The 25,318-nt window shown below is 56.2% G+C and overlaps 9 protein-coding genes across 9 annotated transcripts; 4 read left to right on the top strand and 5 right to left on the bottom strand.

The window, feature by feature from the left end:
- Nucleotides 1–161: 161 nt before the first annotated feature.
- BKA78DRAFT_299878 (uncharacterized protein) lies at nucleotides 162–1,412 on the top strand (the record flags this gene model as incomplete). The annotated part of the gene is made up of 5 exons (XM_066887122.1): nucleotides 162–232; nucleotides 259–650; nucleotides 699–763; nucleotides 823–1,147; nucleotides 1,207–1,412. The coding sequence occupies 5 exons, from the start codon at nucleotides 162–164 to the stop codon at nucleotides 1,410–1,412; spliced, it is 1,059 nt and encodes a 352-aa protein (XP_066739071.1).
- Nucleotides 1,413–2,243: 831 nt separating this feature from the next.
- BKA78DRAFT_383479 (uncharacterized protein) lies at nucleotides 2,244–5,406 on the bottom strand (the record flags this gene model as incomplete). The annotated part of the gene is made up of 7 exons (XM_066893065.1): nucleotides 5,097–5,406; nucleotides 4,908–5,045; nucleotides 4,537–4,855; nucleotides 4,241–4,462; nucleotides 2,728–4,191; nucleotides 2,475–2,664; nucleotides 2,244–2,413 (listed from the first exon to the last, which is right to left on the bottom strand). Exons 1-7 carry the CDS (start codon nucleotides 5,192–5,194, stop codon nucleotides 2,244–2,246), a joined length of 2,601 nt encoding a protein of 866 aa, XP_066739070.1. The 5' UTR covers nucleotides 5,195–5,406.
- Nucleotides 5,407–6,446: 1,040 nt separating this feature from the next.
- Nucleotides 6,447–7,564, bottom strand: BKA78DRAFT_357026 (uncharacterized protein; the record flags this gene model as incomplete). The annotated part of the gene is made up of 3 exons (XM_066892153.1): nucleotides 6,447–6,842; nucleotides 6,915–7,442; nucleotides 7,520–7,564. 3 exons carry the CDS (start codon nucleotides 7,562–7,564, stop codon nucleotides 6,447–6,449), a joined length of 969 nt encoding a protein of 322 aa, XP_066739069.1.
- Nucleotides 7,565–8,691: 1,127 nt separating this feature from the next.
- BKA78DRAFT_258948 (tRNA synthetases class II (A)-domain-containing protein) lies at nucleotides 8,692–11,633 on the bottom strand (the record flags this gene model as incomplete). The annotated part of the gene is made up of 2 exons (XM_066885324.1): nucleotides 8,692–8,865; nucleotides 8,919–11,633. 2 exons carry the CDS (start codon nucleotides 11,631–11,633, stop codon nucleotides 8,692–8,694), a joined length of 2,889 nt encoding a protein of 962 aa, XP_066739068.1.
- Nucleotides 11,634–12,003: 370 nt separating this feature from the next.
- Nucleotides 12,004–12,702, top strand: BKA78DRAFT_258639 (uncharacterized protein; the record flags this gene model as incomplete). The annotated part of the gene is made up of 1 exon (XM_066885299.1): nucleotides 12,004–12,702. The coding sequence occupies one exon, from the start codon at nucleotides 12,004–12,006 to the stop codon at nucleotides 12,700–12,702; it is 699 nt and encodes a 232-aa protein (XP_066739067.1).
- Nucleotides 12,703–12,806: 104 nt separating this feature from the next.
- BKA78DRAFT_49879 (uncharacterized protein) lies at nucleotides 12,807–13,666 on the bottom strand. Its single transcript, XM_066893277.1, has 3 exons — nucleotides 13,472–13,666; nucleotides 13,293–13,421; nucleotides 12,807–13,243 (listed from the first exon to the last, which is right to left on the bottom strand). The coding sequence occupies exons 1-3, from the start codon at nucleotides 13,571–13,573 to the stop codon at nucleotides 12,911–12,913; spliced, it is 564 nt and encodes a 187-aa protein (XP_066739066.1). The 5' UTR covers nucleotides 13,574–13,666; the 3' UTR covers nucleotides 12,807–12,910.
- Nucleotides 13,667–14,011: 345 nt separating this feature from the next.
- Nucleotides 14,012–19,762, top strand: BKA78DRAFT_362545 (Golgi CORVET complex core vacuolar protein 8-domain-containing protein). The gene is made up of 2 exons (XM_066892465.1): nucleotides 14,012–14,644; nucleotides 14,692–19,762. The coding sequence occupies exons 1-2, from the start codon at nucleotides 14,303–14,305 to the stop codon at nucleotides 19,435–19,437; spliced, it is 5,088 nt and encodes a 1,695-aa protein (XP_066739065.1). The 5' UTR covers nucleotides 14,012–14,302; the 3' UTR covers nucleotides 19,438–19,762.
- A 456-nt stretch (nucleotides 19,763–20,218) lies between these two features.
- BKA78DRAFT_49865 (uncharacterized protein) lies at nucleotides 20,219–22,397 on the bottom strand. Its single transcript, XM_066893276.1, has one exon. The coding sequence runs from the start codon at nucleotides 22,279–22,281 to the stop codon at nucleotides 20,440–20,442; it is 1,842 nt and encodes a 613-aa protein (XP_066739064.1). The 5' UTR covers nucleotides 22,282–22,397; the 3' UTR covers nucleotides 20,219–20,439.
- A 521-nt stretch (nucleotides 22,398–22,918) lies between these two features.
- On the top strand, nucleotides 22,919–25,200 carry BKA78DRAFT_326367 (mitochondrial integral membrane protein). Its single transcript, XM_066889429.1, has 2 exons — nucleotides 22,919–23,334; nucleotides 23,385–25,200. Exons 1-2 carry the CDS (start codon nucleotides 23,164–23,166, stop codon nucleotides 24,903–24,905), a joined length of 1,692 nt encoding a protein of 563 aa, XP_066739063.1. The 5' UTR covers nucleotides 22,919–23,163; the 3' UTR covers nucleotides 24,906–25,200.
- The last annotated feature ends 118 nt before the right edge of the window (nucleotides 25,201–25,318 follow it).

Here is a 25,318-nt window from a genome sequence, read left to right as displayed (position 1 = left end):
TTTGCTGCCTGGCTGGCTCGTCGAAATTGTGGTAGATGATGATGGAGACTCCTGGTGTTTACGCAGTCACCTCATACGCCGTGGCCCTCCTCTGAAGCTCTTAAAGGCTGTGGGATAGACCACGGCTTCATCTTCTAAACCACACGTTTCGACGGCCCATCATGGCGCCAATTGCACTTGTAGTCGTCTACATCATATCCCGGCGTATCGTGAAAGGTGTCGTCGAGGGAAGGTTTCACGACACGCAGTACACGATAGAAAGGGCCCTCTACGAGATGGGGCTAACCAGTCGGAGAGGCCTCAACTGGAATCAGATGGCGCTCAAGCTCTGGCGTTGGATCCAAGCCCACAGAACGAGCTCTTGTTCGGCACCGCGTGCCCGACGCCGCTGCACCTCGCCGTCTGCTCCCTCCTCACGATTGTGGGCATCGACGTGGAGGAATTTCTGCAGAGAGCCGTGGCGTGGATGACGAAGACTCCATGGACATACGCTGCTTTGCTGGCTCTTTGCGTCGCCTACATTGTTCTCGCCCTCAGCGCCATTCCCGGCATGGTTGTGGCCGTAGCTGGTACAGCCCGACTTATTGTGACCAGTAGGTTCTCCAAAGCACCGGGGACGTCTAGTGTTAGAGTACTGACGCGCGCTTTCTGTAGGTGTCTTTGTCGCGCTGGCGTTCTACGCCTACTTCACCTCCGAGGCCGACAATGGCCAGTATCCTCTGGATCCTCTCGGGAGACGCAGGCTCAGGCTGAGGTACCGGCGGTGAGTTCTCTTCTACCACATTCGCGACGTGTCGACGTGCTTACCCGTACCTTCTGCAGGCACCCTCCTCGCGCCGTCCCACCACATCGACCACGCCTCCGCTGGCGACAACGACAAGAGCCGTCACCACAACTTCTAAACACGTCTCCAGCGCCAATCGACCCGCCCCATTTTCCAACTGCCAGTGCCCCCCGCCGAAAACGACCTGGCCCATTCCCACACCCTCTGGACGAGCTTCGCGGCACACTCGAAGCCTTCCCAACATCTTCCTCTACTCCCAGCGCTCCAAAAATCTCGCAACACTCCGTCGAACAAACATGGTCTTCTTCCTCATCGGACCTCTCCTCGGCCTCGCCGGCTTCGGACCTGGAGGAATCATAGCTGGTACGTACACGAACACTCCCCAAGACACACGGAATCATACTGACGAGGACTCCGCGCAGGTTCGGTGGCCGCCGCGGCCCAGTCTTTCTTCGGTGTCGTCGCCGCTGGCGGAGTCTTTGCCGTTTTCCAGAGCGCGGCCATGGGTGGATACGGGGTTGGAGTTCTTGCGCGCGTTTTCGGCTTTTGGGTGCCGTGTGCTGCTGCTGCTGTCTTGACGATGGTTTTGGGTTGGAGGTTCTGGATGGCCGATGGACATGTTGGATAAGGGGCAAGGAAAGCTTTGGATTGGATGGAGGAGTTATTGGGACACGGGCAGGCTGCGGGAGGCTTCCACTGTGCGAATCGCCTTTGGCTATTTCCCTTTGGATGCCATTTGAGAACATTTCTCGAACTCCGCAGGTATCTTCTTGGATATCATGTCCATAGTCTCCAAAAACACCAAGACTCCACGCCTTTTCTGGAAATTCAACGCGATGTCCAAAAACGCTAAGCGACAGCAAAAAAGCAAAAAGAATGGTCACCGTGAGGATTGACCCGTGACCACCAGAACGCAAAAAGAACAGCCAAGGTGGGAATTGGACCCAAAGGCGAGATTTTGTCCAACCAGGGCCCGTAGCAACGTCTCAGAAACCACCAAACCAGTTGGGATCTGCTACTCAGTGACTGCTGAAAGACTGGCGGATTGTGCAAATTATATAGACAAAAACAAGTTGTTTGGCTGCATGTCCAATTTTGTGTCAATGTGGACAGTGTGGCCAACAGGATTGCCGTCGTTGCGCCATCTCGTTGCGCGACGCAACGCAATGCAGACACTCACTCTGGGGGTGTAGATGCGCCGGTGTGGTCAGCAACGCTTTCTTTTGCAATTCACTGTGGGAAGTTCCTAGTAGGTTACAGAGCAACACAGCTTGGGCGATTCAACGCAATCACCTGGGAGTTGCTCAGAGCAATGCAACTCAATCGAGGAGTCAGTTGCGTTGTGTTGCTGATCACACATTATGTGAGAGGCAAAAGATCCAAAACTCGGCGCATGGTTGATGAGAGATGCCGCAGGCACTGCTTGATCTTTCCATGGAGAGTTTCCCGCACACGCTTGTCAGACTCGCTTCTTTTCAGCCAGTGCATTGCGCTTTCCTTCGATGGAAAACCCACTGTCTCCACACCTTCCCGCGTAGAGCTCGTTCGGTATGACCGTATCAACAGGCCCAGCAGACAGGCCGGCGTGCCGCCAGGCACCCTTCATGTCAGCAGGCGGCTTCCCCGTCACTGCATCAAGTCAGCAAGGAGAAATAGAAGAGATTTGGATCAAAACAGAAGGAAAACTTACAGTCACCCCACATGATGCCGCCAACGGGGAAATCGGTCAGCTCGCTGACGGCTGAACAGACTGCACGTATCGAGCCAAACATTTGCGGAATGTAGCCCTCGCGGCTGTAGGTGAAGGCCCACCAGCAGCCGACGGTCATTCCCATCATGAGGGCGCAGGAGCCCCACAGCGCAGACGGCACCGTGACGACCTGTCCATGTTAGAAATCTGTCAAGTCTGCAAAAGCAGAATGCACAAGAAAGCATCGACAAACCTTGTACATCGAGTCCTGTCGCAACGCGCTGACAATGACGGTCTCGTCGGCGTAAATGGCCAGGCCGAGCAGCCAGTGCATCGTGGTGCTGTAGACGACAATGGGCAGCATGATCTTGGCCGGCATCTGCAGCAGGTAAGACTGCTCAAAGGACTCGCTCTTGACAATGGTGCAGCGCAGCCGTCCCCGTCCCTTTTCAAAGTCGCCCCACTCCTTCTCCATGCAAATCAGCGAAATGTTGTACAGCAGTAGCAGGTAGAGCATCGAGTAGATGAGCTGCGCGCCGTTGGACGTCGCGAAGGCGGCCAGCTCAAGACCCAGGCCGGACTTGAGGCCTCCGTCGAAGCTAGCCAGCTGCAGCGGCCGCGTCGACGCTTTGGCAAAGGAGATCCAGCCGGCGCAAAACGCCAGGTGGTAGTTGTTGAAGAAACTGAGGCCAACCATGATGGAGCCGACCAGCATGCCCGTCGAGGCAAAGGAGAGGGTGATCATCTGCGTCACTGCCGTCTGCCCGAAGTTGGCAATCAGCGACTTTTTGCTTTTAGTCGCAAGCGTCGGCCAGGGCAGGTTCGGCATGTTGTTGATGATGTTGAACTTTTTGCACTTTTGGCAGTGCCCGATCTCATCGCCAGTGGCCGATGGCTCGACCTTCTTACTGCAGTGCTTGTGGCAGGTATGAGAGACTGTCCGTCGGTGGAAGTCCCCGCCATTCACCAGGCATTCCGACGGTATGCGTATGTCTTCGAGCACAGCGGCGACGATGACGTCTCCGAACGTGAGACAGTGCGACTTGACCTTGGATCGAGATCGGATGTTGGTGACAACCATGTATATGGCTTTTGCCGAAATGCAGACTGCGAGAATGACGGCGGCAAGAAGTCGAACCACCAGCTTGAACTCGCCGCAGACTTGCTCGATTTGTGAGGTGAAGCCGAAGTTGGACCCTGTGCACTTGTCCTTGATTGACAAACCGGTACAATTGTGAGCAATCGGCCTGGACGAGTGTAAGGTCTCGTTGATGTAGTTGTAACAAGACGAATCCAGGTATTCTTTCCTTGCCAGTCCGAAATCACTGAGCGTGCCAAAGTACTCGCCGCAGGCCTCTTCGTCGTAATGCACACGTCGTGTGACGATAAAGCTGCATCTGTCCGCGGAAGAGTTGAATGGATTGGGATTTATCTTCAGCGCAGTACGATTCAAATCGCCGCAGGAGCCAACGTAGGGATACGAATCTTCATCCTGGTAGCCGAATTTGTCGTAGCTCCTCAGCTTGCGGTAGTGGGCACCTAGTCGAAAGTCGACCCACGAGTTTGCATCTGGATTATAGTAATCGCTGTACTGGCTGTAATGATAGTCGTAATTTGACACATTGTACGCCTCCGTGGGAAGCAGCGTTGTGGTGTAATTCATATTTTGCGGGTAAAATGCAACCCCTACGACGGAGTTGGCCAAAAGATGAACTGGCTGAACACATATTAGACGAATCGCAGCGCAGGAACGAGGCCAGACGTACCATTGATGTTGCCACCAGGAAGATCCAAGAGATCCAAGCCTTTTGTCGACCGAACTTTTTGTGCTTGATGGCAAATGGAGAGTTTGTTCCAACTCGGGAATCTCCAAAATTTGTGAGAATGTACTTGATGTCCTCGATTTTCAGGGAGGTGAGCAATTGCTGATACGTATTGGACGCACTCAGAATGATGGTGGCCGCAATGTTGATGAGGAATTTGATGCCCTAGAAATTTTGAATCAGCTGTCGGTCCATCGCCCAAGGTCCGTCTCTGTTGGTCGAGGAGCATTCGTACGTACCTCGCTGAGATTCTTCATACTCGTTTCGCTACCAGAAAAGATGGCGACGGACGTTGTTGAAGAGTGCCAACCAATTCTCTTGTTAAACTGTGGCGCCAATGCAATGCACACGACAATCATTATCACTGCGAGCCAGAAAATCATGCCCGCCATTACCCTTAGACACCTATCAACCAGCATCTGCTCATGCCACCATCCGCCTCCTGGTCGAGTAGATTGGTGCGCATTTTCCAGCGGATCAGCAGTCAGGGGAACGTAGGAGCTCGAATAAGTCGAATAGGCGGGCAACTCCTCGTCAGCCAGTGACCGAAAATCAGAACTGCAAGCACCGGTCAGAAATAGTCAAGACAGACTTGAAGTTTCAGGCTCACATTGTCGATTTTCTCGAAGCAACCTCTGTAGAATCGACGCTGGCATATTTTGCTTTTGCGGGCGCATCGAGACTCAGCCCTGCGTTCGCGCTCGGTTGATCTGACAACTCTATTTCTCCCAAAGGCTCTGAATTCGAGCTGGACGGGCCGTCAGTCGTAGATCCAAAAGTTCTGGCGCGGTCAACTCACCCGGTTGAAGTCGCGTGCCATTCTGACGAGCCGTCTCTTCTGGGCGCGGATCCTATACGAGAATAAGACCCACGGCGAAAGGGATTAGTGCGACTCATGATCCCTCCCCAGTTGCATCAATCCTGCGGAAACGGGAAAATTCTCGAGGCTCGAAAAGCCAATGCGAAACGGTGTCTCAGAGGAAAAAACGAGAGCGCATCAGTCTAAGTCGTCGGCCGGGTAGTTCAATGGCAGCAAGTCTTCGGGCGCCACCGAATCGACGCCTCAACGGTCATATACAGACTGAAAAAAAATGCAAAAGCAGGCGGCGAGAAGGGGGAAAAACGCGAGGGAAAGATCGGCTGCTGGTGTGAGTGGTGATTGAAAAGCGCCCCCACGGTGGGGGCAGAATTGCGTACCACCGACCATCGACTTCTGTTCTACAATTAGACGATCAGCATGGGAGAACAATCTCTCGCGTCGCCAGATTTGTCCGTGTCCGTCTTACTGCAGAATCCTCGATAAGTTCGCGCACAATGGAATACCCCACGGTCCGGCGGTGACGTCCTTGCGGGAAACCCGTTTTGCAGTTTTCCTTCTCAAGTCTCGCCATGAGAACACGGCGTTTTTCTCTCAGCTCTTCCGCCCTTGCCTTTGGCCCCACCGCAGGTACCCACGAAGAGATCGCAGCTGATAGACTTGTTCAAATGTGGATAGCATGGGTCGTGCTTGGCACAACATTTTGTTGCATCCACAACCGCACAAGGCATAAGCAGTTGTATAGACATATTGGGAAGCAATCGCCGAAAGGACGTAGCTCCCTGCGCTTATCAACCCAAAAATCCAACTCTTTGCAGCAATCGCCTTTTCCCCTGGCCATCGCATAGGTTGCAACATGGGCGTGCGCCTTGGCCATGTATTTGGTCAGCATACGAGATGATCTTCCAGATGTTCAGCGACACGCACCAGAGGTCCAAAATTGATATAGTTCAAGTGCGCCAATTGCGGCCAGCTTCCTGAGCAATCCCGTTCTTGTGCACCACAGCCTTAGACATTGCCTGCCTACGCGCCCGGCAAGTTTCAGCCTTATTCAGGCGTTATCCAATTCTGGAAACCCACTGACGGCTCGTGCCACAACCGACTGACCCTCATGGCAACATGTCTCACAGCCTCCGGCTTCAGTTCGTCAATGGAAACGCATCGACCGTTCAGCAAAGATGAAGTAAAGAAGCACTACTTACAACGGCAAGAAACACGCACCGCAGCCCTCGCTCGCTCAATGAATCATCCAGCCAGCCAGCCACAGGATATCCAAACACGTCAAAACAGCGCAACGCATCCCTCCCCCACCACCCTCCCGCACAAACACGCCTACGCGGCTCCCGAATCCTTCCTATCGCCATCACGGTTCTTCTCCGAATTAGCGCTGCCAGGCCAATTCGGGACGAGCCCTGTCGGCCTCAAGACGCGCTTGTACTTTGCGCTCTTGCTGGGGCTCACCAAACCGCTGACCAAGCCGCCCTTGTGCTCTTTACCCTCCTTGCCCTCTTTGGTCGCCGTGTCGATGCCGCGGGGCGTCTTTGGGTTGGGCGAGGCCTTGGTCGCGTCGCCGCCGGTGAAGTACTCGCTGGTTGCGCGCGACGAGTCGACGCTGGTTTTGCCGACACCCAGCGTGCCGCCGCCGGGGCGTTCGCCCGTGCCCGAGGTCGATGGCCGGTACGTGTAGAACGTGTCGTCGGGGAAAGGAGAGGGGCCGCCGGTGAGAAGCTGAAGCAAATGAGTGATTTTATCAAGGGGGTAAGGGGGCCTTGGCGGGATCATCAGGGGTAGACTACTCACGTGCTCCAGGTGCTGCAAGCGGCGCTCCATGGCGTCGAACGACTTGAGTTTCTCTTGCACTTCGGCCGGGACCTCGGGGTCCTTTGGCTTGTCCGTGACCGTCTTCTCCAGACGTCGCAGGCTCTCCTTCAGCGTGGTGCCTTCCTCGGCCAAGTGGCGGTTCTTCTCGGTCAACTCTGCGATTTCCGACTGCAGCGACGAGTTGCGAGTCTTAATGGCGTCGAGGTCTTCGCGCAGCGGCGCCGTGCCATTGGAGCTGTCCTTGCGCAGCGCCGTCACCTCGTTCTTGAGCTCGTGCGCTAAATTGATTTCCTTCCACAGCGACGTGACCTCGGCCTTGAGCGCGCTGTTTTCGGAGCGGAGCTCAGTCAATTGGCGCTCATAGTGCTCCGACTCCTGCTCGAGCTGGCGGACGACTTCAATTAGAAAGTTACCCTTTTTCCAAGTGAGCGGTTCCGTCGCTCCACCGGTCGACGTAGGCGCAGAAAGCCGCGGGCTCGACGGGCTCTGCGGACGGTTCGACTTGGACTGGTGCAAGGACAAGATCAGTAGGGTGCCCTTGTATGGTTGACGCAAGCAAACGTTGGCAAACGGCGGCCGCTGACCTCATGCTCTGAACCCTGCTGGTTTGTCGAGTTCTTCTCCGCCATGTCGGGGTGCTGTTGATTGCGGCTTCCGGGACGTCTCCTAGACAAGCGAGAGCGCGGGCGCGATGGTGTAGGTAGGCAGGACGTTGGAATGCAGCTCGAGGTGTGGGTCGAGAAGGTGATTTCGTCCGCCACTGTCGGCGCGTGATACAACTGCGCCGACTCGCCCATCCGTTCCCCTCTTTGCGATGGGTCCTCCATTTTCACTTTTAGTTCCGCGTCGCATGGATGGGCGAGGTAACGTCGGTCGTCGTCGACCTGTACCTGGCACTTTGACTTTTTGTTGTTGGGGACAATGCCTGCTTTAATCGAGCCATCCCCGCTACGACCCTTTAGCCCCGGAGCTTATTGGAAGTCCGCTTTGCAGCTGTTGCAACTGCTGCCGTTTGGAGCTAACTCCGCCAGAAGTTTCACATGCACTGCTCAATCAATCCCCGTCGGACGTCTCCAGAACGGCCATCGGTCTTTTGCTTCGTTTCCCGAATGGAAGCACTCGGATCGCGACCTGGAAAAAGGCGCCTGGCAGAGGTCGAAAAGTCAGCTTTCAATTCTCAGCCTCTCCAATTGTAGCTGGTAAACGCTCCATTGAGCATGCCAGCCTGCATATTCTGAGACCCTAGTCAGTTCCGCTTCCAGAATGCATGCGCGACTAGCAGAGTCTTGAGACGCGAGCAGACCCTGCCTAGCCGCTTTTTGAGTCGGGCCAGACTCGAAAGTGGGCTTGCGTCCCGCATAGGGCGGTGGCTGACGGCACCCAAGTAAGCTTAAAGACGCTCGCACGGTTTTGGCGATTTTTCTTAACCAACCGACATGCTCATTGGTCCATGCGTTACGCCGTTGAGCTGGGGCGATCGATCAAGTCAGGTCTCCAGCGTGATATCCGGGATGACAAGGCGGTAGGTAGATCGATTCCCGGGCCGGAGACGTCATTGTCAAAGCAGGAATTCGCAATTTGGGATGCCACCCCTTGCCGAGTCCCCCTGATGCCCAACCCCTTGGCAGATCCGACCCCTGGTACCGTTAGCTCGTCAGAAGAGGCGATTGCACCGGCAAAGCTCCAATCCTTCTCTGAATGACTTGCGATGAAATTTTCTACATCGGCTCTTGTTTTTCTCTTTATCCAACCTCATCTAAATCTTAAACTTCTCAAGGTATTTCCTGGCTTCCTCGACGCCATCGTCGACCTTCTCCGGATTTGTGCCCTGACCGACGGCCGTCTTACCCTTGCCGCCAGCCTTACCGCCAATGATGGCGGAGACGGCCTTGGCCCATTCGGCAGCAGAGGCACCTTGGGACTCGAAGTGCTTTGGAACGTTAGCAAGTTGCCATAACCATTGAATTATCTTCAAGCACTTACCTCTCCAACGTAGCACCCGTGGGCGACCTTGCCTTCCTTTTCGTCACCCGCCACAAGGTAGACCGCCTTGTCCTTCTCCTTCGTGCTGACGTACTTGATTGCCTCGGTTATCGCCTTGCTCGTGTGCTGGCTGTACTCGAGACGCAGGACGCAGAACTTGGTCTCCTTGTTTGATTCGAAGTGGCTCTTGACCGCATCCAGCACTTTTTGGTTCTCAGCCTTGCTCAACTTCTTCTGCTCGTCAAGGATGCCCTTTGAGACGGCAGCCACGCGGCGACGCAGCTTCTCCTTTTCGAGGAGCGGAATCGTGAGTTCGTTCAGGCGGGTCTGGATGTTCTTGGCGGTTGTCTCCTTGTCGGACGAAAAGGGCATCTTCTCAAGGGAAGTAACTTCGTCGGAGAATTCGTTGGCGACGCGTTGGACGTCGTAGGCACCTTGGCCAGTAACGGCAATGATGCGGCGGATACCCTTTGCGATACCACCCTCTTCGAGGACGACAAGTTCCTTGATCTCACCGGTCGAAGCAACGTGAGTGCCACCGCAAAACTCAATGGAGAGCTTCTCCCACTCGGCGTTGTCTGGGTCCTTCATGATGTCGGACACGGACACACCGATGGAGACGACGCGTACAGGGTCAGGGTACTTCTCGCCAAAAATGGCACGCACACCGCGAATCTTGTAGGCATCAGCCAGGGCGAGAGGCTCAATGTAGACGCTGCGGTTGTCGCGGATGTAGGCATTGGAAATGGCCTCAATCTTCTCGACTTGCTGCTCCGACAGCCCCGACTTGTGCGAGAAGTCGAACCGCAGCTTTTCGGGAGCGACAAGAGAACCCTTTTGATCAATCTCCCAGCCAAGGACTTCACGCAAGGCATAGTTGAGAACGTGAGTACCAGTGTGGTTGTTGCGGATGGGATGACGGCGGAGCTCGTCGTATTCGCAGAGGACCTCGTCATCGACTGAGATGGTGCCGTAGGATAGGTAGCCAGTGTGGAAAACGTATCCGTTGGAAACTTGCACGTTCTGAACGTCAAAAGCTGCCTCACTGGAGCCTTCAATCATGATCTTGCCAGTGTCGTACTCTTGACCGCCCTGCTCGGCATAAAAGTTGGTCTTGTCCAAGATCAGACCAATTTGCTCGCCTTCGGCCACCTCGGAAGTGCTCTTGATGAACTTCTTCTCAGGGTGGAAGATGGCCTTGACGTGAGCGGTAATGTCATCGCGACCGTACTTGTAGTCGTCCTGGGTCGGTGCAACCTTCATCTCCTGGAGATTTCCGATTGCGTGAACGTCGAGCTTGACCAAGTTTGCACCGGCCTTCTTCGCGCCCTTGCTGGCCTCCTTTGCTTTTGCTTGCGCCTCTCTGACTTCAGCATCGTCAATGGTGAGGCCTCGCTCCTCGGCCATGATGAGAGTCAAGTCCTCAGGGAAACCGTAGGTGTCGTATAACCTCCAAACGTCGGCACCAGAGAGCTTCTTGGTACCAGCCGCTTCCGCCTGCTTGGCGTACTTGTCAAACACAACCTCACCACGGTCCAAACTCTTTGCAAAGGCCTTTTCCTCTTCATCCAAAATCTCCTTGACATCGTTCTCCTTCTTCTTAATCTCAGGGAACATGTCGCCAACTTGCGCGACGAGGGTAGGAACAATCTTGGAGAAAAAGTCGCCAATGTCGGTGTTGAGGTACTTGCGGGCATAGCGCGCTCCTCTTCTGAGCACTCTGCGCACGACGTAACCACGGCCGACAGCATCAGGAATGGCGCCGTCAGAGATGGCAAAGGTGAGGAGACGGACGTGATCCGCAACGACGCGGTAGGCGGTGTCAATTCCATCAGGGTCCTCGTCACCAAACTTGCCCCGGTACTCCCTCACACCCGTAATGTCCTGGATGGTCTTGAAGAGCGGAGTGAAGACGTCGGTGTCATAGTTGGACATTTTGTTTTGCAGGACCGAGACCAAGCGCTCAAAACCCATACCCGTGTCAACATGCTTCTGCGGCAGCGACCTCAGAGACCTGTCCGGTTCGCGGTTGTATTGAATGAAGACGTTGTTCCAAATCTCCAAAACGTTCGGGTCATCCTGGTTGACAAGAGAAGCGGCGTTTCTGCCGCCTATTCTGTCATAGTGAATTTCAGAGCAGGGACCGCAAGGACCTTGGTCACCCATCTCCCAAAAGTTGTCCTTGGCGTTACCCGTGAGGAGGTGGTCGTCGGCCACGCCAACTGCCTTCCAGTAATCCCTGGCCTCGGTGTCCGGTTCCAAACCCAGCTTCTCGTCGCCCTCAAAATACGTGACATACAAGCGATCAGGCTCCAGGCCGTAGACCTTGGTCAAAAGCTCCCATGAGTACTGAATGGCCTCCTTCTTGAAGTAGTCACCAAAACTCCAATTGCCCAACATCTCGAAGAATGTGTGGTGGTAGCTGTCCTTGCCGACATCGTCGAGGTCATTGTGCTTTCCTCCGGCGCGAATGCATTTTTGCGAGTTGACGGCGCGCTTGAGCGTGGCAAAGTCCGAGTTTGGGTCAACGGTGCCGAGGAAAATGGACTTGTACTGGTTCATGCCGGCATTGGTGAAGAGCAGCGTCGGGTCGGACAGAGGCACGACGCTCGATGAGGGCACAAAGGTGTGGCCATTCTGCTTGAAGTAGTCGAGAAAGGTGGAGCGGACCTTGGAGGCAGACCAGGTGGGATGTTGGTCGGCGGCGGAGGCCATGGTGCGTTGCAGCGCCGCGGGGAGCAGCAAAGGCGCTGGGCGAAGGCGGGGACAGCCGGTGGAGCGGCGGAGGAGGCTGGATGAAGCGCGAGTAGCAGCGATGAAGTGTGTGGAGGTCGAGGTGGTTGTGGTGTTGGTGCTAGGAATTTGTAGAAGCTTCGAGCGGGACTTCAGCGAGGTCAAATATCGACCGTGACTCACGGCGCCGACTCTGCAACGCAGCATGCACTCGGTTGAAGTCGACAATCAAAGGATCCGGCGTTGCGCGAAATGCACTAGGGCCCGCAGCTTTCTTTGACGTGAAATCGATCTCGGCTCCAAGTTTTTTTGTCGCCGCGAATGAGGTTGAATGGTTTGTGATGGCCGCAGAATGGCATCCATACCAGCCTCCGGCGTCAACAAGAAGCGCCCAGCTTCCGAAGCTCTCGAGAGCGACCAGCGCCTCGCGAAGCGCTTCAACCTGCTGAACATTGGTACGCGCTCCAATTCCAACATCTCTCACTCTCATCCTGCCCCATCTCTAACCTCAAGCGCAGAGAACAATGGCAAGCTCTACATTCCCGTTGCTGGCAACCCCGCCACGGCCCAAGCGCCTCACCACGAACCCCTCCCAAATGGCGAGATCAGCCAGCGCAAACGCGCCCCCGTCGACGATGACTGGATGCCTATAGATGAGACCAAGGATAGAGTGTACATTTACGACCTGGACCAAGAGCTGGCCGATATCGAGTCAGACGAGGAGAAACCGATCTTTCTGCCGGACATTGAGAAGCATCTCAATCGCATTCCACCTCACTTGCTGAAGACCAAAGTCCCACAACCGACGGAGCATAATCAGCTGGTTCTCTATAGCATACCACAGTCGTTGAGTGTGCCAGAGGACAAGGATAGCGTCCGAAAGGCAATCATCGAAGCAAGAGCCAGAGCCGGTCAAAACTGGTCGCCACCAGATGGCTCAGCAGCAACACAGGCTGGCACGGCGGTCGAAGAGCCACAGGTCGAAGCAATGGCCACCGATGTGGACACGGATCCGCAGGTCATGGACGTGGAGCCAATGGACATTGAATGAAGGACATTGCGCACATGCCGGGAGTCACGACTACGAAGATACGACCCGCGAGAAAATTAATTGATTAATGCCCCAGAATGGAACTGCCTACATGCAGTGAGGCCGTGTTTCATTATCAAGGGCGTTCGTATATGCCCCATATGCGATGACATCGCTATGACCCCGATTGGTTTGCAACGCCACAATGCCTCATGCTTTAGGCAGCAGATCAAAGCCGCCACGGGTTGGAGCCACCTGTTGAGTGCGCCTGCGCGGGTTGGGTGGGCTCATCGACTACACCAGTCGTTTGACCACTTGATGGTGGCGGGCCAGGGGGCGGACTGTAAGAAGTGGGTGGGGGACCATAGTGCTGCTCCGGCGCAACCTTTGTTGATCCCGCCGGCGGCTGGTATGTTGGAGGAACGTCGTTGTTGTACAGAGGCAGCGGTTCTTGATAGGGCTGCATGTTGTGACCTTGGTATTGGGGGTTCGGACGGTAGAAGGTATAGTCTTCGCGCACGTACGGCTCGAAGCGCGCCCGCTGATAACTAGGAAGAAGCCACTGCAAGATTTAGCACTGGCGCTGAAAATGATGAACATTTTCGACTTACTCGGTGGTATGGCAGAGGAGCCAGTCCCTTTTTCATACGGCGTTGGGCGTGGTAATAGCCCCCGACGAACCAGAGGAGAAAGAAGAGGACGAGGACGCTGAAAATGGTGAATTTGACAATAAAGCCAGTCTTTTCAATATTAGCAAATGCACATTTCTCCAGCTCGGCGAATTTCTTACGCGAGTAAACCAAAAGTTGTCGAACCGGCTATCGTCTTCGAGGACGATTCCATCGTTGTTGTTATTATTCGTAGGAGCGTTTGTTTGACGTGGGAGAAGCATTTTGAAAGACTGCAAAAACAGAAAGGACTGGAGAAGACGACGGAAATGAGAGAGCGTTAAGAAGGAGGAAAAGAAGTAGATAATTGACGTGGCGGTGAAGTTGGGAGAAAGCTGTGGCTGTGGAGAGCGGAACGCAACGAGTTTCACGCAATGTAAGAGGCACGACGAAGATGTCAGATAGTCGTAGCTAGTGTGGCGCGCGAATGGTGCAGCCTGGACGGGAAGGTCGAAACAGGGCGAAGGACACGAAGCTGAGAACAAAAGCAAACGAGGGAGCGGATTGGAGCGAGGTTATAGATCTTTGGGCAATATGAGCGGAGGTTGGCGCCCGGAGGTGGTCAAAAGGTTCATCCCAGTCGTAGGGTAGCTTGGTGGCAGGCAGGGCACTTGGTTGCAAGCACGTGGCGCGTCCCGACCTTGGACTCCCGTACCTTACCTAGCTACTACTGCACCTCATCAACGGCTTCGCATACCGCCGCGCATCTCCATTTCTCCCCCATAAACACCTGGACGACCACCGCGACTCGGACATTTGCTCTGCGCCAAGCTCCAATTCCACCCCCCTCCCCTCGCCCCGCGCCTCCGCCCCGGTCTCGGTGCTCGTGCTTCTCTGCCCACGGTCCCGCATATCGTCACCGCGAACCAAGTCCGAATCGCCGCCTGGGATTTTAGTCTCTGCAATCCCCACGCCCTCTCCAGCGGAGCGATGAACATCGAGAGTCGAGCCCGATGAGCTCCGTAGATGGAGAGAGCAATGTCAGCGGCGGCAGTGAACAAGTCAGCGCTAACACGCTCTCTGGACATGGACCTGCGGATCCGGCGGCAGAAGGTGGTGCGGAACGTCCTAGCTCGGAGCTCAGACATATAATAGAGGAAGAGCAAAAGGAATTGGGCGCAAAAGCGGCAGAGGATACCAATGGCACCAGTTTTCATGGATATCGCAAGGTCAAGGAACAAGAAGATGCCGCGTCTGAAGGCTCTTCCACACCTTTGCCTCGCCGGGGCCCTTTGACTGGGCCCATGAGCCCAGAAGGCTCCATTTCTACACCAGATGATACGCCGTCAATACAGGTGCGTCCTGTCTTGGAAACGTCCAAGGATCATGCTCACCATCTCAGGGTTCCGCGCTATCTTCCCCCAGTAGCAGTACTCCACCCTCCTTCGCTGCCTTTCAGCGAGCTCGTCCTGCTCCGCTCCAGCCCTTTGAGCGGCGCTTCTCCGCAAGAATTACATCGTCCTCAAGCCTGGGTTCGCCCAGAGCAGACTCGCCGGCCTTTCTCAATGCGCATTCTCGCCAATCCTCTCTATCAAGTCAGATTTTTCAAACCCAGGATGAATCAGAAACGCCGCAGCCGCCTTGGGAAGTCGTGCGGTGGACCAAACTGCGCAAAATATCAGGTCAGGCCTTTTCTGAGCTAGGAAAGCGGAACTTTGGCAGACCGACATGTCTGGCCGTGGCTTCGTCAATCATTCTGGGTACCTCAAAGGGCTTGATATTAGTCTTTGACTATCATCAGACACTCAAGTCTATCATCGGACCGGGAACAAAAGCAATCGAAAGTGGTGCTGTTACCGCATTGGCTATTTCCGCCGACCATAGTACCGTTGCAGGAGGACACAGTTCTGGCAACATATTTACCTGGGAGCTTGCGCGGCCAGCAAAGCCCTTCCTTCACATTCCTCCGCTCGCCAAATCAGAATTGGAAAACCGACAGTCTGACGGTCATGTCTCAGATGTTTCGGTTTTCCACCTTGGGTTTCTGGGTACCCGTCACACGGCCTTGGTGTCGGCAGACGAGGGTGGCATGGCCTTTTCTCACTTGGCCACCAGGGGCCTTGGAGCCATGGGCCGTACAGTAAAAACGACTAGGATCCTTGGCCGGTACCCTCCCTCTCCAAATACCCCTGAACCAGCTCGAAAGGCGAGCTCTGTTCTAGCCTTTTCTCCCCTTCCGCTGGGAAACGTCGAACAGCCCACTGATACCCTTGGCCTGACTGCCCTGTTGACACCTTATCTGCTTGTCATTGTGTCGACTACTCCTATTGCCGAAACGCAACACAAGGCGACGCGGCCCAAAGAGTTGGCTCCTCATGGCACTCTGAGTGGCTGCCTGGCCTGGTTTCCGGCTGTGAAATTAAAAAATGCGTCGGGTCACGATGAGCAAGGCGTCTCCAAGACGAAGCTAGTGTACTGTTGGTCCAACATTTTGACGGTCTTGGATGTGGACGCGCAAGAGCACCCCGAGAAGAACAAGCCTCCAATCCTGCACTTCCAGCCTCGCAGCAGATGGAGAGCCGAGGAGGCCATTGTAGCTGTGCAGTGGCTTAGCAGATCTGTGATTGGAGTGTTAACCATAAGCCAGCAGCTCGTGATTTTGGAAGACAATTCTTTGAGACAGACGGACTCTTACGACCTCATCCAGAAGCACATCTTTCACCAGGATCTCTTTTCGCGTCAGCTCCATTCCGTCGTCGAACAACACGATGAAAGGGATGATTCATTACATGGCGTCGTTGCTGACGCCTTTTATATGAGCTTTCGCGCATTCAAGGGCCGGCTCTTCCTGCTTGGATTCAACGACGTGTCCATTGGAACGCTGTCAAATTGGGCCGACCGCCTACTTGCTCTCATGGAAGAGGGCGACTACATTGGTGCCTTGGAACTGGCCACGGCGTACTATAATGGCGATGCTGACAAGTTGACCGTGGGTCTGCCTAGCGATGACGAGGCACGACAAGCCTTGGTCCAGGAAAAACTCGTCGACATGCTGTCCGCATCCCTCAGGTACACCTTTTCGCGGAACTGGTCAGAATACGACGAAACCTCGCGATTACAACTCGTAGCTCTTTCCACTGCTAGTTTCAATGCCTGCTTGAGCATGGATGAGATGGACTTCTTGTTTGAAGACGTCTTTGAAGCATTTCAGGGCGCAAGTCTGCTGGAAATCTTTTTTGACGTGTTGGAGCCGCGCATTGTCGAGGAAGAAATTACTTCAGTCCCACCCGACGTCTTGAAAGACCTCATCACCCATTACGCCTCTCATGGTCGTGCCGACCGATTGGAAGAACTGATTTGCAGGCTCGACACATCAACAATAGACATCAACCAGGTCACGATACTCTGCCGTCAGTTCAATCTGTATGATGCTCTGATCTACGTTTGGACACGGTCGTTGCGCGACTACATTACACCTCTGATAGACCTTTTGAAAATCATTGCGACCTTGAGTTCGGATTCGAATCATGACGGTGCTCCTTACGAGCAGCTAATGGCGTCCGCGATGAAGACATTCCCCTATCTCGCATACACTTTGACTGGAAGAATATACCCCGGCGGCGTCCCTTTGGAAGACGAGGAGGCTGACGAGGCCAAGGCGGCCTTGTACTCGTACATATTTTCGGGAAAAGCGGTGGAGTGGCCGAAAGGCAGCAGAGAGGTGTTTAGTCCACCGGCAGACTCTGACGACTCGTTCCCCTACCTGCGGCTGATTTTGAGATTCGACACCGGGAGCTTCATGAGCATGCTGAACGAGGCCTTTGAGGACTCATACCTTAACGGGGACCAGGCATCCTCGCCAAATGGTACCGCCAACGCCATGACCTTTGAACGGTCCTCAGCACGCAGACCCACGCGTCAGTACATTCTCAACATTCTCCTGGGCGTCATGAGTGACGGCCAATTCGACCCGGAGGACACGATTTACTTTTACATGTTCATCGCCCGTAATTTGCCTAAGTTTCCTCAATACATCATCCTCCCAGGAAGCACTTTGCACAAGCTTCTCGAGGGTCTTTGCGACTACCCATCCGAAGCGGTGGCGGATGACTGCCAGCTGAGCGTCGAGTACTTGCTCTCCGTCTACCATCCCCCGGACATTGACTCTCTCGTGCCCTTGTTCGAACGGGCGGGGTTCCATCGCGTCCTCAAGGCAGTATTTCGGAACGCCAAACAACATGCTCGGCTGCTTGAAGCGTATTTGAACGATCCCGATGATCGGAGCGCGGTTTTTGATTGCATCAGGGACATTTCGCGTCCCAACAGGGGTCTCAGCAAGAAGCAGACAGGCGACATTCACGCCGTGATTCTTCGGCATGCACTCGAGCTTGCGACTGTCGATGCAGCAAGAACTGCCCGAACCATTCGAACACATACTCCTGCGCTTCTTGCGGGCGTTTTGGACAAGCTCGATTCGGATCCTCATCTCCAGTTTCAATATCTTCGAGCGCTGCTTGAACCGGAAAGACAGTCTGGCCTGGGGCAGTCGTCACTTCCCCCAGAAGCCCCAGCTGCCGCTTTTGTCGAGCGGTTTGTTCAGCTCATGTGCAAGTACGAGCCAGGACATGTCGCAGAGTATGTAGGACTGCTTCGATCAGGCAATTTACGGCTCGACAAGGTCCTCCCCGCCATGGAAAGCAGCGGTGTCATTGATGCAGCTGTGGTTCTCATGGCGCAAGATGGGCTGGTTCGTGATGCCATGAACAGACTGTCCAAGCACCTGGGAACTTTGGAGACGGCTCTGGTTGGGTTACTCGAAGAGTCTGGGAACAGTCCCGACACTGCCAACACCGAAGAAGCTGCAGCTGACTTGCTGGAGGCCGTGCACAAGTACACCAAAATTGGTGTGTGGTTGTGTCAAGGCCAGACAAGAGCGAAGAAGCAAGTCAACGGTGGGAAGAGACCGCGTGTGAATGGCATCAGAGATTTTGAAAAAGAGTTGGATCTCGACGAGGTCCTTTGGCTCGATCTTTTGGACGCTGTCGTCTTGATGACCAAGGAGGTGGCCACCGCAATCACCCAAATCAACCCCAAGACTCCGCCTGCTAGCACTTTGGACACGGCCAAAATCTCAAACAGCCTCCGCACAAACGTTCAAAACACCTTCTCTGCCCTCCTAGCCTGCATGGCCACGGCCGAAGCTCCAAAGCCCCTGACGCACTCGGCCGCCATCGCCGCCGCGCGCAAGCACCACACGCCTGCAGCCGCCGGGCAACCTTCTCCCTCATTCCTCCGCATCCTGCGCGCCTTCCTGACGCGTGCATCGCGCGCCTCGCCCTCTCTCTCGGACCTGCGCACGGTACTTGGCTCCATCTTCGCCGCCTACGCCTTCGAATCGACCATCCTGGCGCTCGCCAACGCCTTCCTCGACAAGGACGTCTTTGCCCGCCTGCAGGACGTGACGCTGCGCCGCGGCCGCGGCTGGCGGCCCAAGGGCAACGTGTGCGAGGGCTGCCGCCGGCGCGTGTGGGGCCCCGGCGTCGAGGGCGGCGCCCGCATCTGGGACGAGTGGGAGCGGCGCGAGAAGGCCGCGTGGCGCAAGAGGTGGGAGCGCGACGTCCAGCGCCGCGGTGGCGAGGAGGGCGCAAGGGCTCGACGCGGCAAGGGCAAGGCGGAGCCCGTGGAGGATGAGGTTGATGAGGACAACGTTGCGTCTGACGACGGCGCTGGCAATGGCAACGGCAACGGCAGCGGCAGCGCGCAATCGGCTTCTGCCTCTGCAAACGGCTCTGGCGACGCTGTCGGTGCAGGAAACGGGAACGGCGGCACCGCAGCAATAGTAGCCGGCGGGGGCGCGCGCAAAAACAGCTCCAACAACGACCTCGCTCCCGTGGCGCTGCAGCCGCTCGTCGTCTTCGCCTGCCGCCACCTGTGGCACCGGCGATGCTTGGAAAGCGAATTGGCACAGCTGAGGCAGAACTACGCGGAAGCTGCGGCAGCAGCAGGAGAAGACAATGCAGTGGTCAAGGCCAAATTGGAGGCCGAGGATGCCGATGGCGAGGATGGCAGGTTCAGGTGCGCCATTTGCGTCAAGCTGCGGCCTGTGGGTAGCGCTGGTGGTGGTGCTGGCGGTGATGCGGATGACTGAAGGGAGATATGCAAAGAGAGAGACCGCGCTGCGGATATTGGTGAGCAATTAGTCGTCGATTCGAGGGAGTCTGGCAGGGGAGGGGAGAGGCTCGAGTTGCAAGATTCGGGGACATCACACGGGGTAGTTTGAACGATGATGGCACTGGAAGCGAGTTTCCTGTTTTCTGTAGATAAGGCGGCAGGTACTGTATTGGGTCTGGGGAATGCGCCAGCAGTTCCCAGTGCGAAGGAGACAAAGTAATTGATGATATCAATTATTGATCCCAATGAGAAAGTGTGATTTGTTCCATCAGTTCCTTGCACTTTTGCTCCTGTTTCTTGCCCCCCCCCCCCCCCCCCCCCTTTTTCTCTCCACCGCTTCCCGGACGGTGAAGTACATCAAGGCCCAGCCAGCGAGTCCTTCTCTTCCCTTTGACCCCGAGTGAAACTGAAAGATGCCTCCTCGAAAACGTCCTGTGTAGTAACTCAAAGCGTCACATGCAGCGGCATAGCTGGTGTTTGCCATGCTGACTACAGATGCGGCAACAAATGCAGACATGGACTCAAGCAGAAGCAGTGAAATTCAATTCCTTCTTAAATCTCCCTCCTAATCCCCCTTCCATCTTTTGAGTCCCCGAACCAGCAGAACTTGTCGAATTTTTCCGCAACGTCTACCGTCTACTGTAGTCTTTTCATTTCGGTGGTCTTTCGGATCGACCGCTCAATCTAGCTCTGTCCAAAATTTCATTCGCAAGCTGTTCATGTCGTGTCTAATCCAATCTAGTCGCCGAATCAACCAACCTGTTCGACCTTGGACCACTAAACCAACCGTCAGGGTATAATTGAACGAATATTGAGTGAGGAAAAGATCAGGAGATGAGGGTTGAGACTACAAGTCGAACTCGACCTACTTCGACCCGCCGCGGCTGCCCCTGCCTCCTCTTCAAGTCTGAGCATTCATGAGCTCCAAAGGGGTTTTGATGCATGGTTGCTCGCCAGCCGCCAAAATCGACTCGACGGCTCACCCCAACGCCCCCTCGCATTCCATCCACACGCCAGCCACCCACGCCGCGACCAACGCGTCCAAGGCGCGCCGCTCGAGCGGCTTCTCCAGCCGCAGCCAGCGCCGCGTCTCCTCTCTGACGCGGAGCACCTCGGCCGGCCCCGTCGTCACCGTCCTCGTCTGGAAAGCGCCGGCACCTTGTGCCGCTCTAGCGGTGGTCGACGGTGCCGACGACGAGGCAAACGTTGGAGCCGTCGACAGCGTGCTGCAGCTGGGCGCCGTGCGCAGCGAGACGCGGCTTGCCACGCGCCGCAGCGCCAGGGCCGTCGTGCTGGGTCGGCGGTGGAGCGTGGATGCCGGCGCGGTGGCTGCGTGGATGGGGCGGGCGAATGGGTGCGTTTGCGTTGATGTTGTTGAGCCTGAGGTCGCGAGGAGTTGGGTAGGGAGGATGGGAGCAGGTGGAGGTGCGTTCGTGGTGGTGGTTGTCGAGGAGAGCGAGACGGAGCCAGCGCGCCATTCGAAGACGCGGTGGCGGTGGTGGTTTTTGCGGTGGTGTATTGTCGGCGAGGAGGCTTCGTCGTCTGGCTCACCACCGTTGCCGTTTCGACGATGCTCGCGGGTCCAGTCGTCTTCGCTGCTCCTCTTCGTCCCGAAGCCCCGTCGCAGAGACAGCCCCAGACTGCCTTTCCGCCTGACTCTGCGCACCAAGCCCTCTTCCCGCTTCTCTTCTGCTTCGTCTTTCGGCTCACCACCTGCTGCCGCGCCTCTCCCCAATTCCGTCTCTTTCTCCGTAACCGCAAACACAACCTCTCTCCTCCACGCATCCTTATCTTTGTATCCCCACTTCGTGCCGACCTCTTTTTGCCCCAGTCCCAAACCGCCTCCTCCGACATGCCCATCTTCGCCATCTCTCTCCCGCGTCAGCCGACACAGCTCCCAACATGCTCCTCGTCCCTTATTTTTAGTACCGCCATTTCTGCTCTTTTTGCGCCCCAGTCCAGCCCGAAACCCACTCGCTGACGCCGGAGGGAAGGGTCCACTCGGCTGTAGTCGACCCGCCACAGTCGATGCCTTGCACCCTCGCATCTCAGGCACCGCGGCGCGCGGGCTGAAGTACGTCACCGTATACAGCGTGAGGTCGGAGTCAAACGGAATGTGTACCGCCTCTGCCACCGCTGGCGGCTCCGCCGTCTCGGTCGTGGTGAGCGCAATGCGCCTGCTCTCACTCCGCGTGAGACGCCGCAGCGCCAGTTGGTACGGCCGGCCGGCGCGCGTCTGCGACGTGGAGAGCTGGTAGCGTGGAGTACATGTTGATGATGGAGACGGAGAGGCGTTGGCGTCGCCACTGCTGGCGTAGATGTACGGAAAGGCGATAGTGAAGAGGAGAGCGTGAGGGTCGAAGGGCGCGTAGGCAGGTGGAGGTGGAGGTAGGCGTGCGTAGCCATAGCCTGACGGAGGACGGGATGGCGGTGGAGGGACGGGGAGCGGTTTATTGAGGTCGAGGTTTGATTGATCTCGCGGCCGTGGAGACGACGTCGGCGAGAGCTGATTAGACCAGATGGTAGTGGAAGGTGATGCAGGAGATGGCAGGCCCGGCGATGGCGGTGAGTCGGGCGTCCTGAACGAGTCTGGCGAATCGGGAGCCTCGTCGGTCGAAGGTGGATATGTCGTTGGAGGTGTTGGACTGGATGAGGGGACCATGCCCAATTGAGGCGTCGAGCTTGGGCGAGTAGGTTTGCTTTTGGCAGACGACGGACCCGACGTACTCTGGGAAAGTAGCGATGTGGACGAAATGGTCAAGCTTGGAAGGGCATCCTCCCGAGTTGAAGAAATTGTTTTTGGTCTTTGTTCTCGGTTCATTCTAGGGACTCGACAAGATGGAAAAGACTGATGGCAAAGAGGAAAAGCAGCAAAGACATGGACTTGGCACCTCTAGAACAAGACCACCCTGGAGAAATATCTTGGACATCATGCAAGCCGTCCAGGAATGATTGCTTATATCGCTGCGAGAGGACAAGCATGGGCGGGCTCAGTGGCCAAGGTCCAAGGCCGACTATCATCAACAAGCCGTATTAGCTGGAGCTTCATTGTTTTAGCGCTTGACACGACGGTGGGACTTGGCCTTGGAGACGGGACTTGGCAATGGGGACACCACAGCATGTGTGTCGGTCGTAGATGATGTGCTTCGCGGGCTATGCAGCCTCATGGGCTTGGACGAAAAAGGCGATTGGCCTGGCGGCCATGTGCAGCGCGGGAGTTTATCTGTGAGGCGTCCCGATGGCTTTTTTGACTGGGAATGTGGTGAGAAGCTGGTGCTGTCAGCAGGTCTGGGGTTTAGGCAGTTTGTTGTCGTTGGTGAGTTGTAGACTGGAGGTTGAAGGGACTCCCTGTTGTCGAGGTGCTATGATGTAGGGGAAGCAGGGGGCAGCAGACGACTGGCACCCAGGAAAATGCGGAGAAGCGATGGACACAAGGATGTGTCGATTCGACCATCTTTACACCACACCCATCCGCTCCCCCACCATGGTTGATAGCATCGCACGCGAACAATGAAGTCCGGCGCCAGGCTGCTTATGGCTTTGGCTTCTGCAGCCATGACGTTGTGGTGACAGCCAGAGTCCAGACCTTGTTCCCTGCTGCCACCCGTCCACCACTTCCTTTTCCCATAATTGCAACACCCATTTCTTCTGTTCTCCATCCCCTCCCCCCAGTCTGCTCAAGCCTTTGCCAACTTGAGCCGCCATGGTCTCTCTCTGGGGAACGAAGCGCGACGACGACGAGGGGCCATCCGAGGACCATGGCCAACCCTCACGTCCGTCCTACGAATCGCGCGAGCCGGACGAGAACACCAGACTCTTGGGCTCGCAGCGCCAGCGGCCCGCCGATGGCTACTTGGATCCCAATGACCCTGCTGCAAGTTGCCGCTCTCATGCCACAGCATTGTTTCTGACACGCCTACCCAGGTCTCGCCGTACAACCTATGGAGCGTCCGTTTCACCCGCTACCTGACGGTCCTCATCCTCGTCGTCACCTTCCTGTGGTGGGTGCTGCTGCTGGTCTCGATATTCGTTTCACCACCAGGCATGCACTCGCGCGGATCCGGCTTCTTCGACTTTTCGTACACGACCCTTTCCCTCGGGAACCTGTTGGTCGCCCTCCTTTTCTTCGCGACCCCCTCGTCTGCCATGCGCGTCACGGCCGCGCTGGTTGCACTGGTGCTCCTTGTCGACATGATTCTAATACTGGCCGCAAGGCGTATTCGTCTCGAAGAGGGCTGGGTCGGCATCGCGTCCGTCGTCTGGGCCTTTGTGGTTGCCATATGGTGCGTGCTGGCTGACAGAGTCGTTGCATGGGGCAAGGCCGAAGAGGAAGAACGTCTGACGGGGAGACCAGAGTCCCGGCGCACGCTTCGCGAGTGGCTGGCCGTCTTTGTGTCTACCATCATTCTGGTAGTTCTGTTCATCATAACCGTGCTGATGACGGCGACCCTCATAATCCGTGCACGGGATGCAACGCTCGAAATGCCTGGCCAACGGTACCTTGTCGACGGGGACAAGTACGCCGTCCATCTTTCATGCGTCGGCAACGTGACCTACACAAAGAACCGCAGAGATCCAACCATTTTGCTCGAGGCTGGCGAGCACCCAGCCGAGCAAAGCTTCGAACACTGGATCTACAGCGCCCGGCAAAACAACACCATCTCGCGCTTCTGCTACTGGGACCGTCCGGGCTACGCCTGGTCGGACAATGCACCCTCGCCCCATTCGGCTGGCATGTCTGCAGACGCGCTGTCCGAGGCACTAGCCCATGCCGGAGAAGAGGGCCCCTGGATTCTGGTGTCGGCCGGAATCGGAAGCATCACGAGCCGCATCTTTTCGTCGCGACACTTGCGCGATGTCACGGGCATCATGATGGTGGATCCCATGCACGAGGACATGCTGCATCGCATCGGGTCTGCCGGCCGCGGCTTCGTGCTATGGGGCTGGGGAGTCATCTCGCCACTCGGACTGCAGCGCATAGCCGGCGCCCTGTTCAAGGGCCGCAGTCGTGAAGACCGCGTCTACGGCCGCAACGCGTACCAGTCGGGCAAGTACATCAAGGCACAGCTGCAGGAGAGCCTCGTGGCCGACTCGCTCAGCAAGAGCGAGGTCGTCAGCGCGCGCGCCATCCAGGACCGCGGCGCGCCGCTGGCGCTGATAAGCTCGGGCATCGAGGTGCGCAAGAGCAGCGAGTGGGAGCGCAAGCAGCGCGACCTGGCGTCCCTGACCGACAACCTGGTCACGTGGGAGGTCGTCAACAAGGCGCCGCACGAGGTGTGGCAGACGCTCGAGGGCCGCACCGTCATGGAGAGCGCGCTCGCCGAGCTCGTCAAGGCCTCGGCGCTCTACTCGAAGCCTTGGGATGGGAGCGACCGCAATCCCGAGCGCAAGGACGGCAAGAAAGGTAGGCGCAAGGGAGGACACAAGCGTAAGCATCACGGGTGAGTTTGGATATTCGATTGATCGATTGGGGGAGAGGGTTGGGCGAGGCTTGCATGAGCACATCCAAAACACGTGGCAAAGTGTTTTTGAGCCTGGCGTTGGATTGGATTCGTCATTTTGGGGCAGAACTTCAGGTTGTTTTTCATTCATTATTTCCCCCCTTCTTCCTCATGTCCTTCTGCCAAACTATTTCAGTTGCATTTCAGCTTCTTGGACCTCGACTTGGATTTAACCGCATTAGTTTGTTCCCTCAGAGCACTTTGAATGCAATCACAATGTCCTTTGGTTGGCTTGACCCATCGCATCCGTCATTGGTCCCAAGCAACGCATCGCATGCACCCGTCCAATTGCAGAAACCTTCCAGCCCCCAACTCTCATCCAACATCAAACGTCGTGGTGGAGTAGCCACCCTGGAC

This window comes from Phyllosticta capitalensis (genome assembly GCF_038381095.1).
Source record: "Phyllosticta capitalensis strain CBS 128856 chromosome Unknown BKA78scaffold_12, whole genome shotgun sequence".
NCBI lineage: Eukaryota > Fungi > Ascomycota > Dothideomycetes > Botryosphaeriales > Phyllostictaceae > Phyllosticta > Phyllosticta capitalensis.
The sequence above is the reverse complement of the archived record's forward strand: the minus strand, read 5'-3'. Positions and strand labels throughout refer to the sequence as shown.